General features: G+C 41.8%; 1 protein-coding gene across 26 annotated transcripts in view; it reads left to right on the top strand.

The window, feature by feature from the left end:
- Window positions 1-17,802, top strand: part of Phf21a (PHD finger protein 21A) — a 183,217-nt gene that overhangs the window by 145,587 nt on the left and 19,828 nt on the right. For 20 of the 26 annotated variants that reach the window (XM_040745878.1, XM_040745869.1, XM_040745863.1 and 17 more), the window contains 3 exons: window positions 3,529-3,780; window positions 4,976-5,065; window positions 6,571-6,864. In XM_040745878.1, the coding sequence (XP_040601812.1) occupies window positions 3,529-3,780; window positions 4,976-5,065; window positions 6,571-6,864 (636 nt within the window). The remainder of the gene's footprint in view (window positions 1-3,528; window positions 3,781-4,975; window positions 5,066-6,570; window positions 6,865-17,802) is intronic. The other 6 variants (XM_040745872.1, XM_040745881.1, XM_040745875.1 and 3 more) reach the window with 2 other exon arrangements.

Genomic DNA, 17,802 nt, shown 5'->3' on the forward strand with positions numbered 1-17,802 from the left:
ACAGGAAAGCTGTATCCATGAAATCGCAGCACTGTGGTTCCCGAAACAAGACCTAAGTAATGCCAGCATCAAGCTGCCAAGGCCATACCCCTAGATGAAGCAGTCAGTGGCTACTGAGGGGACAGAAGCAACCCTCTCATTTTTAATGATAAAATGTACATAAAAAGAGGTATGTAGTTATTAAGAGCTAAATACAAAAGTAACCTTATAAACAAAGAGGGGGGCAAATTCTATTTGTGATTGAGCGTACAATGGTGACTTCCTACTCAAAATTTAGCAGACAATAAAATAGATGTAGTGGTCAATTAGAGTCCATAGAGATATCCTTTGAAGTTCCAATTTGTTCATTGGATCATATGTCTGTAAATTAAAATGCCTCATATCTTACAGACTAACAGTAAAAACCTAGCAAACAATACAAAGGTATTTAGCCAGGCTCTGTGGTTCACACATGTAATCTCAGTGTTCAGGAGACTGAGACGGGGTGGTTATCACAGACTTGGGCTACCAAGTGAGACGTTGTCCCCAGAAAAAACATTTTTAAGAGCTGGAGACATGCTCGGCAGTTTAGAGCATCATAGCTTTTACAGAGGACTTGGGCTTGGTTCCCGGCACTAATATGACAGTTCACAGCCATCTATAACTCCATTTCCTCTTCTGACTTCTGCAAGCACTCAAACCAACATGTGGTGCACATATATACATGCAGGTAAAACACTCATACACATAAAATAAAATAAATAAATCTTACAAGTTTTAATTAAAGTAAAACAAAAAGGACTTTGCCAGTAGTGTTACTGCATATATGTCTGCATGAGCTTCTAGCTACGAGAGCTCACGCTTTGTCATAATTAAAGAACTAAATGGGAGTGACTTGGACTTGGACTGTTCCATGTAGAAAGACAGCTTGGCTGACACAATGAGCAAAGGATTCAGTGCAGCCATGCCTGGACTCTTGAACTATACATTCTCCAATAATAAATGTGTCTTATTTGCAAAAAAAAAAAAAGAACTAAATGGAACTGTAATATCTGCTGCCTTCTCTTAAAGATTATCAGACTTGAGCAGCATTAACTAACTAGGTGCAAACACAACTTGCATGAAATCATTATCTTTGATGACAATACACATTCTTTCGGCATCTTCTCTTCTTCCTGTTGGGACAGCTCAGGCATCTTCAATATGCTTGTATGTCAGAATCCCCCTTCTCATCTAAACCCTAACACTCAAAGAATTTGCTTCATGTTCTCTAATATTTGGAATAGAGTGAGTGGCTGACCAGAAGTGCAAACCTTAAGTAAGCTATGAATATAATCTTTCAGGAGCTTTTGCTGAGGCATTTGTACTATGTCTTTGGCCTATGTGTTATATAGACTTGCATAGATGCTGAAGTATGTTAAATGAAATCAGCCACTATTACATACTTGTAAAGGAGAATAAATACTGAGTTACAGTGTGAAGTAACTTGTCTGGGTTAGTATTATGGAAGCAGTGAATTAATGGTAAGTATATAGTTTTGTGTTTTCAGTGTTTGCTACAATAATCAGTTTAGAGTTAACCCAATATTGATAATGATTTGCCTCAACTAGAGGTGTTTCAAACAAAAGTTCATTGACCTCATTTAAAGCAATATCAACAAACTGCTTTAAAATCTGTATCATTGAGTTCTGCTGGCCAGAGTTTTACATCCACAGCCTGTGTTACACTAGGATTGAAGGCCATCTGGAATGGCTTGCTCACCTACCACTTCAAAAGCTCTTTGTATTCAAATTGAAAGATGAGGCTGATACCATACTGTGTTTAAAACTCTTTCTACAACTGGCTTTGTGAGAGAGCCTATGCTGCTACATACTATAGCACTTCCAGTGATAAAATGGCATTTAACTGTTGTCTGGCTTTCAACCCTGACCTGCTGCTGCCTAGGTGCCATTTCACATTTGAGAAGGCAGCCGTGGGTGGCATGAGCTGCCCATGTTGTACCTTGGAAACGAAAGCAAAGATTTGGGGTTTTTTTGGTTTTTTTTTAGATGTATTTATTATGTATACAGTATTCTCTCTGCATGTATGCCTGCAAGCCAGAAGAGGGCATCAGATCTCATTATAGATGGTTATAAGCCACCATGTGGGTGCTGGGACTTGAACGCAGGATCTCTGGAAGAGCAGCCAATGCTCTTAACCTCTGAGCCATCTCTCCAAACCCCGATTTGGGGGGGTTTAATTATAGACACGGGTTTGCTGCTTATATTGTGGTAGATGGATGAGGACACATTATTATGTTGTTGTTGTTAAAAGGAGATTTTAAAAGATGAATGTGTATGTATGGATGCACATGTCAGGTAGAAAAGGTAAGTAATTACATATATTCGGTAGCTGGATGCATGGTGCTCACATGGCATGGAAGTGAAACTTCAGTGGGGAGGTTTTCCAGGTGTGTGGAGAAGAAAGGGCTGCCACTGGAACTCCTGCAGAGCTAGGCATGCTCTCACTCTATTGTCCAGCTGCTAGTTTTTTGCCACATGTGGCTTAGAAAAATGTGATGAGTACAAGTGCAGGACTGACCTTTTAATTTTTTTAATTAAAGTTTATAAAAAGTCAGGTGCATCTAGTGGCTGCCAAGCTGTAGAGTACATTTTAGAAGGGGATGTTAAAGTGGAAAAATACCAGAACCAGTGAGTTGGAGATGAAGGTTTGTGTTCCTGAAAGGTCTACATCTTGAGTGACTAGTAGTGGTACCAGGTAGATATGTGTACCATGAGAGGAGGTGGTTTTTGTAACAGGCGTTTGTAATTGGTCAAGTAAAAAATTTGGCGAGTGAAGCCTCAACGCTTGGGAAATGGCCTGGAAGCATCGGTCAGGTCCTCACTGAAGCCCCTCTTCTGGTTCCCAAGGCTTTCAAAACCCAGGTGTTTGTCCCGCCTTGTCGGTTTCCTGACTCTTTGATCACTTCCACGTTGGTTCTCCAGAGGAAACACTGTAGGTAGTGGCAGAGCCCCCTTTGGAACAGAAAACTGGTGTTTCCTATACTCGTTAACAGCATCATTACTGGGGCTTGGGGTTCACTACCTCTGTGGTAGCAGTTATACTGATCCTCCTGTGAGTTTCCCTTCTGCTTCCCCAGAGGGACCCTCAGAAAGATGAAAAGACACTGTCCTTCCTTTGTGTCACAGGCGGCAAGTAGCCAGATTGGTGGTTATAGCAGTCAGGGACAGAGACAATGTCCAACTTACGTATGAGTTGACTGACTTTATGCAGAGTTAGAAAACGCAGAAGCATTGTTCTATATCTGTAGATGTGCACTGTCCATTGCTTACAACCTATGTCTGTATGAGTGTGCACTCACGGCAGTGAACATTCCCTACCTTGAGAAGCTAGAGACTGTCTTTCTCTGTAGTAAGAAGCGTATTCCACATCACAAATGTTCATTTTATAGACAAACTTGGTTGCTTTGTTTCCTTTGGGAGTTCAGAAGCATATTGTTCAATGGGATCACATTTCAGTGTCCTAATGTCTGTTCTCCATGTCTCCTAGAAGACTGTAACTACAGCTTCTATGATTACCACAAAGACACTACCTCTCGTCTTGAAAGCAGCAACTGCGACCATGCCTGCCTCTGTTGTGGGCCAGAGACCTACCATTGCTATGGTGACCGCCATCAACAGTCAGAAAGCTGTGCTCAGCACTGATGTGCAGAACACACCAGTCAACCTCCAGACGTCTAGTAAGGTCACTGGGCCTGGGGCAGAGGCTGTCCAAATTGTGGCAAAAAACACAGTCACTCTGGTAAGCCAGCAGCTGCTACTCATGTGTGTTCACACGAGAGGGTTCAGATTGTGCATTGTGGAGTGTTTCTGTTTTAGGTTCCTGCTGGGTTTCTCAGCTCCTATCATCCTCCTAGCAAAGCAAACTCCCCTATGGGGCTGTCTGTTAACTACAGAGCTGTCCTGACTCCAGGGGCCGGATTTAGTACTGTCTGAGGTCAAAGTAGGACTTGGTTTGGGAAGGAAAATGTCCTTCACAAAGACACATACTGTTTCACTTTTCTCTCCCTCCATTATTCTGTCCACTGCCCCGTCCCTATCCCCATGAACCCTGAGTGCTAAAACTCCCTGGGCTGTATTTGACTTTGAGGAAAACCCCTGCTACATTCTTTCAGTTCATTATTCCTCTAATTTGAATGCAGCCAGGAAGTACTTAGAGTTGGTTGGGGTACACTTTAAAAATGTTAAAGAAATTTAGAGATTAATGTGCCAAAGGCCAGGTCCTACTAGAGGGAGGATTCCCTGGAGGGAGTACTTGAAGAAGATTGTCCATGAGATTTCCAGGATTGAGCCATTTAGACACTGTTGTTCTTGGAAGTGTATGAGAACCAGGTCCAAACTGTGATGATACTCAGCTATATTCTTCAGATGACAAAGCTCTTGGTGACTTTTTGAATAATTATAAATAATGAGTAAAAGTAGCAACAAAGTGAAGCTTTGTCACTTACCCAGGAGTCCTTAGAGATATAGCCCTATCACTCAGCCTGATCCTAGGGCTCAAAAGTTCTCTGTAGGAAGAAAGCTATTTATCCATTTTCTGTTATGTAAACCTGAATCTTTGGAGGTGGTGGGGGAATCCATTCAGACAGGCAGCAGGTTTGATTTCACTTTAGATCTAGTTTTGACTCTTAGAATATCTAAGAGAGTTCATGAGTGTCAGAGAGAACTGTGGAAGATTGCTGCTCCTGCTTGCTTGTGCATAAGGTATGAGAGGAGACAGGCACGTGGTCGATCACTTTATGGGAGAGTGTGCAAGTGGGAAAGAAGTTTCTAAAGCAGTGTTATGCACATGGTGAACTGCATGGCAAGAGCTGGTGGGAACCTTGTGTGATGTGGAGAGCAGACACCTGTGTCCTGTGAGTGTCTGCCTCCAACACTGAGTTGTCACTGCCCTCTCGGGTTTATTTATCTTCCCTGTTTTATTTGTTTGTTTTAAGCAGGTTCAAGCAACACCTCCTCAGCCCATCAAAGTACCACAGTTTATCCCTCCTCCTAGACTCACTCCACGTCCAAACTTTCTTCCACAGGTGAGTGGCCAGTGAAAAGTCCCGTGAGGGGTAAAGTGGCCTGTGATCCTCATGGACCTACCCGCGTAGTGAAAGTGAAGCAAAGCTACCTAGATGGAAAGCAGCCAAGATAATGCCATTGGAGGCATCATTGCACTACTAACATGCGGGGGATATAGTCACACCTGTCCTGGCAGTAGGGAACAGAGATATGCATCACTTCTGATGTCTTTTCCCTTTGCTAAAAGGAGTAGAGACAGAATCAACAGCCAAACAAATCAATGTGAAACTTTGCTTACAAATGTTGGAGTAGGGGTCTGCATCAGGCTTTTCTTCCTGGGCTCAAGCAATACTGCAGCTTCTAGCCCCTGACAGTTCTCCCAACACAAGACTGACCCTGGTGGACTCTAGGCAGTCCATCCAACAGAAAAGCCAACAGTTACTCTTTGAGAAGGGAAAGAAGTCATCTGTGAGGGGTCACACAGTGCTAGCATGAGAGAAGGCCATCCTGTTAATTTCCAAATAGATCTTTAGTAAGTACTGTGGGTAGCAAACATGATACTAAGCTTTTGTGGCCTGGATATGCTGATTTTTAAGACACAGTTCTCGACTGTCCGAGAGCAGCATCACAGTTGCCTATAGGGAATGAAGATGTCCGTAACGGAAGTATGGCAGGCTTAGCACGTGGAAGGGACCCTGGCCAATCTGGACTGATAGTGAAAGTGCAGTCACAATCTCCTTAAAGAATCTAGGTTCAATGTGAGGCCTAAAGTCCCAGTGGAGTCTGTCTGATAAAATTTTGAAGAAGGAATTTTAAAAAATACCCCAGGCTGAGAGTACAGTGTAAGCTGCGTGTGGAGTGGGAACACACGTATGTGTTCAAGGAACCAAGGGGATCGCTGTGGCTGTGCAGAGACCATGAAGCTGGCCCAGTTAGAGAAGGGCCTGGACGAGTGCACTAGGGAAGAACCTGGGGTCCTTGCTCCTGTGCAGAGAAATGGGCTGTATCCTAGCAGCCTCAGAGATCTGTGGAAGTATCTTCAGGGAAGTACGTGACAAGTTTTAGAAATTCTATCTTTCTGCTGTGCAGACGAGAGGCTGGAAGTACCTAAGACTGGATAGGAAGGACAGTCAGGACATCATCAGAGGTGATGTGACTCCCACTGTTGTCCAGGCACTTTATGTGAGCTGTCTGTTTTCATTCGCTGTTCCCCATCTGGAGCCCTATGAAATGTTTTCAGTAAAGAATCAAAGGGTCAGTCCATGTTTTTACACAGTGAAACCAATGTGGTGTACATTTCATGAAGCTTTTATGTTTTAGGAATATATATTCATGGGTGTTGGTAGCAATGTTAAACGTAGTTCCTACCACTGTCTCAGTAGCAGCCATCACATGATCATTTTAAGTTAAGTTAATATTCAGACTTAGAAGATTGTCATGAGCCTCATTTGGTACCAATCTGCTTGGAAATGCTATAAGAGGTAGCTACCTCCAGTAATAGAGCATTATTCTCTCTCTCTCATAGGTCCGACCCAAGCCTGTGGCCCAGAATAACATTCCTATTGCTCCAGCGCCTCCTCCCATGCTTGCAGCTCCTCAGCTTATCCAGAGGCCTGTCATGCTGACCAAGTTTACACCTACAACCCTCCCCACATCCCAGAATTCCATCCACCCCGTCCGTGTCGTCAATGGGCAGACCGCAACCATAGCCAAAACGTTCCCCATGGCCCAGCTCACCAGCATTGTGATAGCTACTCCAGGGACCAGACTTGCTGGACCTCAGACTGTACAGCTTAGCAAACCAAGCCTTGAGAAGCAGGTATGGGCAGAGTATGTATGCACCTGCTATGTGGGTAGTCTTGACCTTGAAGCAGTGGCTGCTAGATGCTTTCTAAATATACCTTGTCAAGGGTTCTTCATCTCAGCACCAAATCAACATCCTATTGCTTTATTGTATGATAATTCACTCACAGCCAAAGAAAAAGTTGAATTGTTTTCCCAGGGGAGCTGGCTTCAGAATCTTTGTGTGAGTGAGCTCCCCCTGCTGGCTCTGATGCAGAAATTCACAGCTAGGGTCCCTGCCTCAGTGAGAAAACACCTCCTCCACGTCCCACACCCGAAACAGAAAATACATGTTAGCTTCACCCAGTAAGAACCCAGGTGTGGGTGTGACTATGAAAGCAAGTCAGGAGCAGTAAACAGAGGGAAAGGAACTTCATTTCGGGGACTTTCGCCTTCATCACAGATAATGTATGACCAAACTTTACAAAAACCATCCTTTGTGCTCTAGACTGGATACAGCAGACATTTTTGTCCAGATATTGAAGTCCTACATGTACATTTCCTAAAGTCAGATTTTTCTCTTAAGTGAGTGAGACTAGAGCAAAACTAGTAACCTCCATAGAAACCTTCAAGGTACAACCACAGCGTTAGAGAAAGGGGTCTCTAGGCAGTCACTGTTCCCATCTGAAGAAAGAGAGAGGAGAAGGAATTCTTAGACAAAGGTTTAACTAGTTGCTGGCCAGCGCAGCATGGTGGGGCACATCTACAATCCCACTACCCAGCCTGAGCGGGAAGACAGCCATGACGTGGAACCAGTCTGAGCCAGGACCGCCCTACTCAGCTGTAGAGCCCCATGCTCCCTGAAGTAGCTTCACAGTGCCACTTTCCATCACTAAACCTCACTTTGCTTAATGAAAGGAAAAGGGTTTTTTTCATTTTTGTTTTATTTTTCCATTTCTTCGTTGTTGTTTTTTTTTTTTTTTGGTCATACAGATAATATGTGTGACTTTAAGAAATACTAACATAACAGAAATATAAATTGTAAAAGTTGCTCTCCCCCTAACTTACTCATTTTCTGAAATTTTAACAAAAATTTACCTTCAGTACTTACTATTAACATTTTCAATTATGTTCCTACCTCAGAAAGTCATTATCCTGGTCTGTTTCTAATTGCTTAGATTTGATTTCCCATTCATGTGAAAATAGTGTCTGGTGATTCTCAGTCTTCCTCCTGAGGGGTGGTCAACCATGATTCAGAGAGGTTTACCCCGGGAAGGGGCAGCACAGGGAATGCGGATTGGCCTTCTTGGGCAGAGGAACCTTGAACATATAGTCCCAGGCCTTGGACTCAGGCCACACAGAGTTGCAGCAGAGTTCAATTACAAAACCTTGTTCTCAGGAAATACACAAGACAGCTTATCACCATTCCTTCAGAGCCTGCCCAAACACCAAGAAGTGTTTGAGAAACACTCTGAAATCAATTATTAACACCAACTTTAGATCAGAAGTTTTAGACTGTTTGGCAGCAGTGCTTCGGTGCTCAAATATGGAAAGTTGTATGCTCAAGTACAGGGGCTTAGAGAACAAGTCCTCAAAGATCGTTCTGACCCTCAGAAGTGCTGAGGAGTGGGGCTGGAGAGAGGGCTCAGTGGTTAAGAGCACTGACTGCTCTTCCAGAGGACCCAGGTTCAATTCCCAGCACCCATATGGCAGCTCACAACTGTCTGTAATTCCAGTTCCAGAGGACCTGACACTCATGGCAAAACACCAATCACTTAAAATAAGTGATTTTTTTAAACCTGCAAAATAAGAAGTGTTGTGGGGCCTCAGTACATCTCAGAAAGTAGTGTCACAGTGTCACTCTCCACCACTTCCCTTTTGCCTTTGGTAAATAAAGAAAAAGTTGTTTTCATTTTCATCTTACTTTTCCATTTCTTTTTCTGATTATACAGATAATACATGTGATTATAAAAATGTAAACATCTGCCGGGCGTTGGTGGTGCACGCCTTTAATCCCAGCACTTGGGAGGCAGAGGTAGGCGGTTCTCTGTGAGTTTGAGGCCAGCCTGGTCTCCAGAGTGAGTTCCAGGACAGCCTCCAAAACAATACAGAGAAATCCTTTCTTGAAAAAAAAAAAAGTAAACATCACAGAAATAAAAATTATAGATGTTCTTCCCATAATCTATGCATTTTCTGTAATTTTAATCTAATATTACTACCAGTAGTTAATTACTATTAATATTTTCTATTATGTGCCTCTAGATATCTTCAGTTTATATACTAATAGAATTTTAAAGCAAACTATGTGTTTTAACCTAGTCTTTTCTAGGTTTTGGGCATCTTTTCATGTCTTGCAGTTGCATGTTAATGGTGTTTTATAGTTTGATTTGAATAGCACAGAAGTTCTAAGTTGAAGGCCTTCTTGCTAGTAGTATGTCCTGGCATCTTCTCTGTGCTAGAATATAGGAATCTAGTCATTGCTAGTTTAGTTGGCAGACCATCTGGCATAGCAGTTCTCCAGATAAGCCCAGTGAACAGGGACGCTCTTTACACTAGATTCTATTCTTAGAATTTCCTTCTTCAGAGTTTCCACTGAGCTTCTCCTAGGTGGGCTAACATAGGAGACAAATAGTCACCAGTTCACAGGATTCCTAAGCCTGTATGCACAGTGTTCTCACAGCTCACTAGGTTTGCTAGTTCTTCAAAGGCAATAAAATATATTAGTGAGCACTAGGGATGTAGTTCAGTGGTGGAGCTCTTGCCTGACGTGTACAGGATCCGGATTCCATCTCTCATACCATCAAAACAAAAACAGAAAAACAAACAAGGAAGCAAGCCAACAACAAAGTGCCTGCTACTTTGCTCTTCATGGTGTTTGTATATAAAGATGAAAAGAATCAGAGCCTGTACCAAACGTAGCTCAGTCTCTGATGCATTTGGAGCAGGCATTGAGACTTTGCTTCAGAGAAGGAAGCATGACAGACTATGTTGACCATGGCCACTCCCTCTCTTTGATGTAGGAAAGATTAGGCAGTGGAGTTATAGTACCCATGGCCTCTCTCTGTGCATTGGGAATCTTCTCAGCCACCCCCACTAGAGAGCCTCAGGTGTCTCCTTTACTGAAGCTACATTACACTGTGGTTCTGAGAGAGGAGAAGAGGCGTTTACAGAGCTTGAAAACTGATGACACCAGGAGTATCATAAAGACACCCTGGGCTTTGGTTCCAGACTACCACAGTTAAGCAAGCCATACAATAAGTCCAGCTCCATGACTTGCTCTCCCTGGTACATTTAGAGGCATGTATACACTATGCTGCAGTCTCCAGCTACAGTAACACCGTGGTGTCCTAAAATGTGCATATTTCAGTTTTAAAACCTTCAGCAAGTAGTAACGTTGGAGCTAGTTGAAGGTCTTGCTCTGATATCAGTGGCTATTGATTGATCAGATTAGTGACTGCCACTTTGTCAGTCATGCACCTTTCATGAGGGATTTCTCTGTAGCGTGTGATGTAGTTTGGTGGCACCTTCCCCATGAAAGGACTTCTTTGAAAGACCAGAGTGAATCTATAATATTTTCTAGACAAGATTTCATCTCAGAAGAACTTTTCTCATCATGGGGAACAGCCCCTCCCCAATTAGAGCTCAATCATGGTGACAGTGCAGTGCCACCATAACTCCACATCCCACTTCTGACTCTGGTACCTACTGTTCCACCACCTCTGCTGCCTCTACTACAATCTTGAGCCCCTCAAAACTGTCTGTGAAGATTAGGATTAACTTCCTGTTAATGATGATGTTTGCCCTTCTCTATATATGTCTTGGATTTGAGCATCTAGAATATTGAATCCTTTCCAAAAGGTTTTCCATTTATGGTAGCTATTGCCTTATAAAATGCATTTCTCAAATAGTAAGATTTGAAAGTCACAATTACTCCTTGACCCATGGATTGTACAATGGACATTGTTTTAGCAGGCAAGAAAACAACATTAATGTCTTTGTAGAACTCTACCAGAGCTCTTGGGTGACTGGGTACATGGCCAGTGATACTGTTATTTTGAAAGGAATCTATCTGAGCAGTAAGTCTTAGAGTGGGCTTACAATGTTCACAAACAAGCTTGTAAACAGATGTGTTATTATCTAGGCTGTGTGCTTCATGTATACAACACAGGCAGAGTAGAGTTAGTTAGTAGAACCTCTACTGTGATTCTCAGAGGCCCTAGGATTTTCAGAGTGAGCACTGGTTTCACCTTAAAGTTATGGCTGCATCAGTCCTTAACAGGAGAGGAAGCCTGGCCTCTGAAGCTTTGAACCTGGACACTGAGTTACTTCTCTCTAGCTATATAAGTCCTTAGTGACCTCTTCTTCCAGCAGAAAGCTCCTTCTGCCTGAGAGCCTGCGGCAGCCTCTGCACCAGCACCCTCACACCGCCTTGTCCTTTTGAAATACAGTGGCTGCTCCATTTCTTTCCTCAAACCCTCAAACCACCCTCTGCTGGTGTTGGACGTTTGCAGCTTTCATGAAATTGAAACAACATGAATTTTGCTTTGGGCTAGACTTTGTCTTGTGGGATGTTGTGACTGGTTGGGTCCTCCATGGCAGTAGTAAGCTGTCACTTTCCTGTAGTTCCTGCATTCATGGAGAAACACACATAACTTCCTCCAGGACTTTTCCTTTGGGTGTGTGGCTTACATGTTTGGTAGAAGAGAATCCCCTTTTAGCTTCTGTTGCCTCACTAAGCTTAATCACTTTCTTTTGGTGGGGAGGGCTATTTCAAGACAGGGTTTCTCTGTGGCTTTGGAGGCTGTCCTGGAACTAGCTCTTGTGACCAGGCTGGTCTCCAATTCACAGAGATCTGCCTGCTTCTGCCTCCTGAGTAGTGAGATTAAATGCGTGTACCACCACCGCCTGGCTAGCTTAACCATTTTCTAACTTTTTGTTAAAATTACAGACACATAGTTCTTTCTTTCACTTGAACATTGAGAGGCCACTGTGGGTTATTAATTAAACTAATTTCGATATTTTGGAGTCCTGCAAAATAGGAAGGCTCAAAGAGGAGAGGGGACAAAAGCCAATTAGATCACACATATCACAATCAACTAAGTTTACCTTTTCCAGTTTGTGGCACCCCAATTACAGTAGTAATACCAGAGACCCACAGACCGCTATAGGTAGACTATTGAGATATTGAAAATTGTCCAAAATTACAGTAGACATGAAGTTTACACACAGTGTTGGGAAAACACCAATAAAATTGGGTGACATAGGGGTGCCACAGACCTTCATCCCTGTCAGTATTCATGAAGTGCATAAAACATAGTAAAGGGAGATGACTTGTTGTGACTCCACGCCTCCCTTGTCACCCACACGCTTCATGGTGCTCCATGCAATGGGGACCAACAATGCCTGGTAGTGACAGGTGCTAAAGTATTTCAAGTCCATGAGATAATGCTGATGCAGATCAAGTGTTCAGGGAATTATGTCTGTTTATTCTCCCCATCCACACCCTGTGACAAAGATCTCTATGTCCCCAAGGCTTAAAGAAAAAAAGGTGTGAGAGACATTCTGTAGGGGGGGAGGCAGATTACCACCACCCAGGCCCCAACTTTGATAGGAATCTTGATAGTATGTTCTAAAGCAGGCATACTTAGGAGAGTGACATCTGTATACGTCAGTGCTGTCCTCCAGTTCTAGCCTTCCCTCCTAGTAAACCTGAGCTGAGGGCACAAGTGGCCATAAAGCGGGTCTTGCCTTGCTTCTAGTCCGAATTTAGTAATCCAAGCAATGAAACTCCCTGGACACTTACCTATGGCACATGTCACGAGGTGAATTTAAAAATGGGGATGTAAATAATTACCTTAGTTCTAGACATGCCAAACTTAGGGGACTCTGTTTTCAGAGTCCAGAAAAGAGCAGGAGTTCCTCTAGATACGTGTGGAGGGTGTGTGAGACAGGGGTAGACGTGAGCAATGAGCTGGGGCAGACCAGCAGCCTTCCTGTTTCTCCACTTGCTATAGAGCACGACTGCTTTCATTCTTAATTCCTCTTAAAACAATCCAGCAAGCATGGCTCTAATTGACAGTAAAAAATGGTGAGGGCTCATTTTCAAGGAATGTAGGGGCTGCTGGGCCGTAGCCAGTTGTGATCATATGGAAACTTAGAACTCCAGAATCCAGATGCTTTGAAGGATTGCCTGGCTTTTAAATACTGGTGACTGTTTAAACACCACATAAGCAAAAGGTAATGTCTTCAGGGCAGCTGCAATCTGAAGAGACCAAACTTTTAGAATCATCTCTCTTCATTTCTTAATAATTTTTCACTGAAGTGAAATTTACTTCACAAATAGCCATTCAGAAGTAAACAGTTTAATGGCATCTAGTACATTTACAGTGTTATGTAACCACTGTCTGTCTAGTTGCAAAATATTATCATTACTCTAAAATAAAAGCCAGTGTCTATTAAGTGGCTACTTTCTATTCGTCCCATTGTGTGCCCCTGCTAGTGACCAGTCTGCTGTGTCTGTGGCATTGATGACTCTGCTGTTTCATATAAATGGAGCAATTTAGTAAGTGACCTTTTATGTAAGACTTCTTTCACCTAGCATGTTTTCAAGATTTGCTTACTTTGTAACATTACTGGTGTTTCTTTTTAATGACTGGCTTATATTCATATATATGCATATACATATATTTTTGTGTGTATCACTATTTATCCATTCATCTGTTGATAGACATTTGAGTTGTATCCGCCTTGTAGCCATTGAGACTAGTAAGTACGTTCATGCACAAGCGCCTGGATGCTGTTTACAGTTCCTTTGGATGTATAGCTAATCATGACTACTGTCTCGTATACCTTACTTCTGTAAGTCACACTACGTATTTTTCATCCCCAACAGTAATATGTGTGCATTCCATTTGTTTGACATTGATGCTAGTGTAAAAGTGTTTTGTTTAAAGCTATCCTAGGGGGTGTAAATTATGAAAATAAAGTGTGGTTTTTTGCATTTCCATAATTAATATTTAGTTTCTTTTCATGTTTATTGGCATTTGTATATATTCTTCAGTGAGCTATCTATTCAAACCCTTTCTCACTTTTTATTTAAAATATTTTTATATTTATTTTGTATATGCTGAGCGTTTTTCTCACATGTGTGTCTATGCATTGGATCCCTGGGAACTGAAGTTATGGACAGTTGTGAGCCACAATGTGGGTGCTGAGAATCAAACCTGGGTCCTTCCTCTGCAAGAACAAGTGCTTTTAACCACTGAGCCATCTCACCAGACCCTCTTTGTCCACTTTTAGGTAGTATCATTTTTTTCTCTTGATGAATTGTGGGAGTTCTTTACTAAGTGTGGATATTGGCCCTTAGCAGACGTTATTTTTAATATTTTCTCTTGTTCTGTAGGTTGTCTTTTCTCTTTATGGTTGCTGTCCTTCAGTACACAGTACTGGGCAACTTTGCAGAGTTTATTAGCTTTTAGTGTGTGTATGTGTGTGCAGGTACCTTCAAAGTCCAAAAGAGGGCTTTGGGTCCCCTGGAACTAGAATTATAAGTGGTTATAAGTTACCTAATGTGGCTATTGTAAACTGAACCCAAGTCCTTTTAACCACTGAGTCCCTTCATCAATTTCTAGGACCCTGTCTTTTGAAAAACTTTGGCAAGCGTTGGTACTTATCATCCAATGAACCAGATGAAGTAGTATTTTTGTTTGGGGAGACTTTGATTACTGTTTAAGTCTAGTGTTTCTGTGTTTATTTAAACTTTACTTTCTCATGTTGAGTCAGCTTGGGTAATGTCTAGAAATTTCTCCATTTTCTTTTGTGTTATATGATTGTCATACGATTATCTGATTTGGTCGCTTAATCCTATTTTATTACTATAAGTAAGATTAGGAATAATGTCCCTCTTCTGCTTTTTAACTATTTCACCTTTTTCCTTGGTCTCTAGAAATTTATAACTTTTGTTGATTCTTTCTCTAGAAGTTTATGACTTTTGTTGATTTTTTTCCCAAAGATCCAAATTTGAGGTTTTTTTCATTTGTTTGTTTGTAATTTAAAAATTAAAAGATCTTAAAACATACACACCTACTAAAAGCTAATAAACTCTGCACTGTGTCCCTGTCTTACGTTGAATTCTACAGATTCCCCGCCTTTGCGTCTGCCCTTGCTGTGTTTGCAGGCTCGTAGGAATGGTTACATTACAGAGGCACAATCAACTCTAAGTTAAAAGCACAAAAGACATAGGTGTTTCTTGTGTCAAAATACAGGGCTGAAAGAACTGTTCTGAAAGGGGGTATAAGAATTTTAATATATGCACCCATCAAGAAAGTCCCAGGACTTATGACAGATGTAAATACTGACAGAATTGAAGGGATTCACTGTCCTGCACCAATGACTGAAAGTATTAACCCCCTAGTTTAAATAATGGCTACCGCATGGAGACAGGGCAATATGAGTAAATAAGGGAACTGGACAAACTATGCACTGATCAGCCCTAAAATGTACAAAAAAAACCCTCTATTCAGTGTTTTTCTTTCAGCCCTTTCTACCTTCCACTCTAAAGTGAGTCTCTAGCAGAAGCATAGTTTACCCATTCTGCCACTTTTGACTTTTAGCTGTGGGTTGAATCCAGTTAGACCTCAGTGGTCACCAGTGAGGAGACACTTGGCTGTGCTACTGTCTCTCACATCTTCTTCTTCCTTGTTCCTTCAGTACTGCCCTTGTTGCTTGTTTATTTTTCCTAGCCTGCATTTTCATCATATCAATCTTTTCCATATCTTTTATTTTTTAGTAGTTACCATGGAGATTGCAGTTGGCTTTAACAATCTTATTTTAATTGATCCCATTTCAGTTCCGATAACATACAAAATCGCTGCTCCTGTGCAGTTCTGTCCTGCAATGCATGTTGTGTCATAATTATATCTTTATAGTATGTGTCTCTACTGCAGATTTAACTGTTTCATACATTAATCTTTTATATAGGAACAGAGTAAGCAGTTACTAATCAAGGCTGTGATATGGCCTGTGGAGTTATGTTGCTTAGAGTTTTCTTTGTGACTTCAAGTGAGGGTCTGCTGTTTGTCATTTCTTTAAGGCAGGTGTGCTGGATATCCTTAGCTTTGTTTATCTGAATCTTAGATTTTTTTTTTGAGACAGGATTTCTCTGTGAAACAGTCCTGGCTGTTCTGGAACACTGTAGATCAGGCTAGCCTAGAACTCAGAGATCCATCTGCCTCTGCCTCTTGAGTGCTGGGCTTAAAGGCATGCACCACCACTAACGGCCTGAATCTCTTAATTTATCATTCATTCTTTAAGCTTTAACACAATCTAGGATTGTTAGGTGATGACTTTGTTTTTTCTGGGTTTTGTTTGTTTTACCCATCCTTTTAAGAACATTGCTTCTCTGCCTTCTGGTCTACAGCTTAACTGAATAGTTTGGGCTCTTGGTCTCTCACAAGTTTGTAGTCAAAGTAGTTGGCCAGAGCTGCAGCTGTCACGAGTCTTTTAACTAGAGTTAGCTAATTTATGTCTAAGCTCAGTCAAGTGACTCTCAGCCTTGCTTTTTGCCTGTTGTGGGCAGGAGACCATTTCATCTGGCTTGAGTGTCTCTGTAGTTCTGGGCCCATGACAGCTGACTTCTCCTAGAGCAAACCCCCCAATGTTTTGATTGTTTTGTTTTTGTGTTCTTTATGCAACAATCAGTGTGTTCTGCTTTCCAGAGAGAGAGAGAGAGAGAGAGAGAGAGAGAGAGAGAGAGAGAGAGAGAGAGAGAGAGAGAGAGATGTGGGTGTTGGTAATCCTCGGTGCAGAAGGGCTTGCTTACCTTGCCCAGGAACATTGCCACCAAATGTTTTTTCAACCATGGAAATACAAGAGAGAGACTCCCAGGGAACTGTTTCACACAGGAATGGAATACAAACCCTATGGTTCACCTTTCTTACTCCTGTCCTTCCACATTCAACATCAAGAAAATAAGCTAATTCTGAGTACCTTGAACCTTAGTAATGTCACTAGGAATAGCTTTCCCATTAAATGTTTGCTTTATGGAGGAAATAGGCCCTTTGGGGGCTAAATTAAAAACTATGTGGATAAGGAAGGAGAGGGGGTTGAGAAAGAGATTGAAATTTGATTGATTCTCCTGGAGGCCAGTGCTTTATTGAATACAAGCATGAGGTGTCATGCTGGCTCAAAGGAGTACAATAACAAGGAGCATACAAGCAGCCCCTGCTCACATGGCTTATAATACAGATGGAGATTTGTGGCAGGACTCTGGTTAGAGTAATAAAGGCAGCAGCTGGGCCCCAGTGCAGCGGCTTCCCCACTATTGATTATCAGGTCTTACATTTGCCTATGCAACAGCGTGCAAAGACAAGTATGAAAATAGCCAGAGAAACATGTGAAAGCTTTTTCAGACCTAGTACATTCACAGCATAATGTTCTGAAAACTTTTGGTGCCTTTTTTATGGGACTGAAGTCTTTCTTGCCTGCCAATCAGGTTTTATTCTAATTTACTTAATTACTTGTTATCTTACAAAATTCCATTGCACTTATAATCTTTATTAGATTTTAAACAGTAAGTTTATAGTTTTATGTCTGTTGTTCTAAAACCATTTTATTTCTACAGAATTCATAAAAGAAGTAGCCATTGCTCATAATAAGAACAATGCAAGATAAGTAGTGATGTGTACTAGCTACCATTGGGTAACTGGTATGTCTGTGTTTAAGTGAATGCTTCTAGAAGGACTTGGGAGTGATCTGAACTTCAGTGTCTTGCAAGACAGTTTTTAAGCACCCCAAGTAAAGGTAATTCTAGGTAGTGCTTGGGATTGTTCTGAAGAAAAGTTTGGGATAGAAGAACTATGCTGTGTCCTACAGATCTTAAGCACATGTGGACAGAACTTGACCCATATCTCACGATGTTTCTAGAAACCTCCACATCCCTGAGCCAAGGAGAAGAACCTCTACTTCAGTTTTTCTT

The sequence above is a fragment of the Mesocricetus auratus genome, unplaced genomic scaffold (genome assembly GCF_017639785.1).
Source record: "Mesocricetus auratus isolate SY011 unplaced genomic scaffold, BCM_Maur_2.0 Super-Scaffold_100004, whole genome shotgun sequence".
Taxonomy (NCBI): Eukaryota; Metazoa; Chordata; class Mammalia; order Rodentia; family Cricetidae; genus Mesocricetus; species Mesocricetus auratus.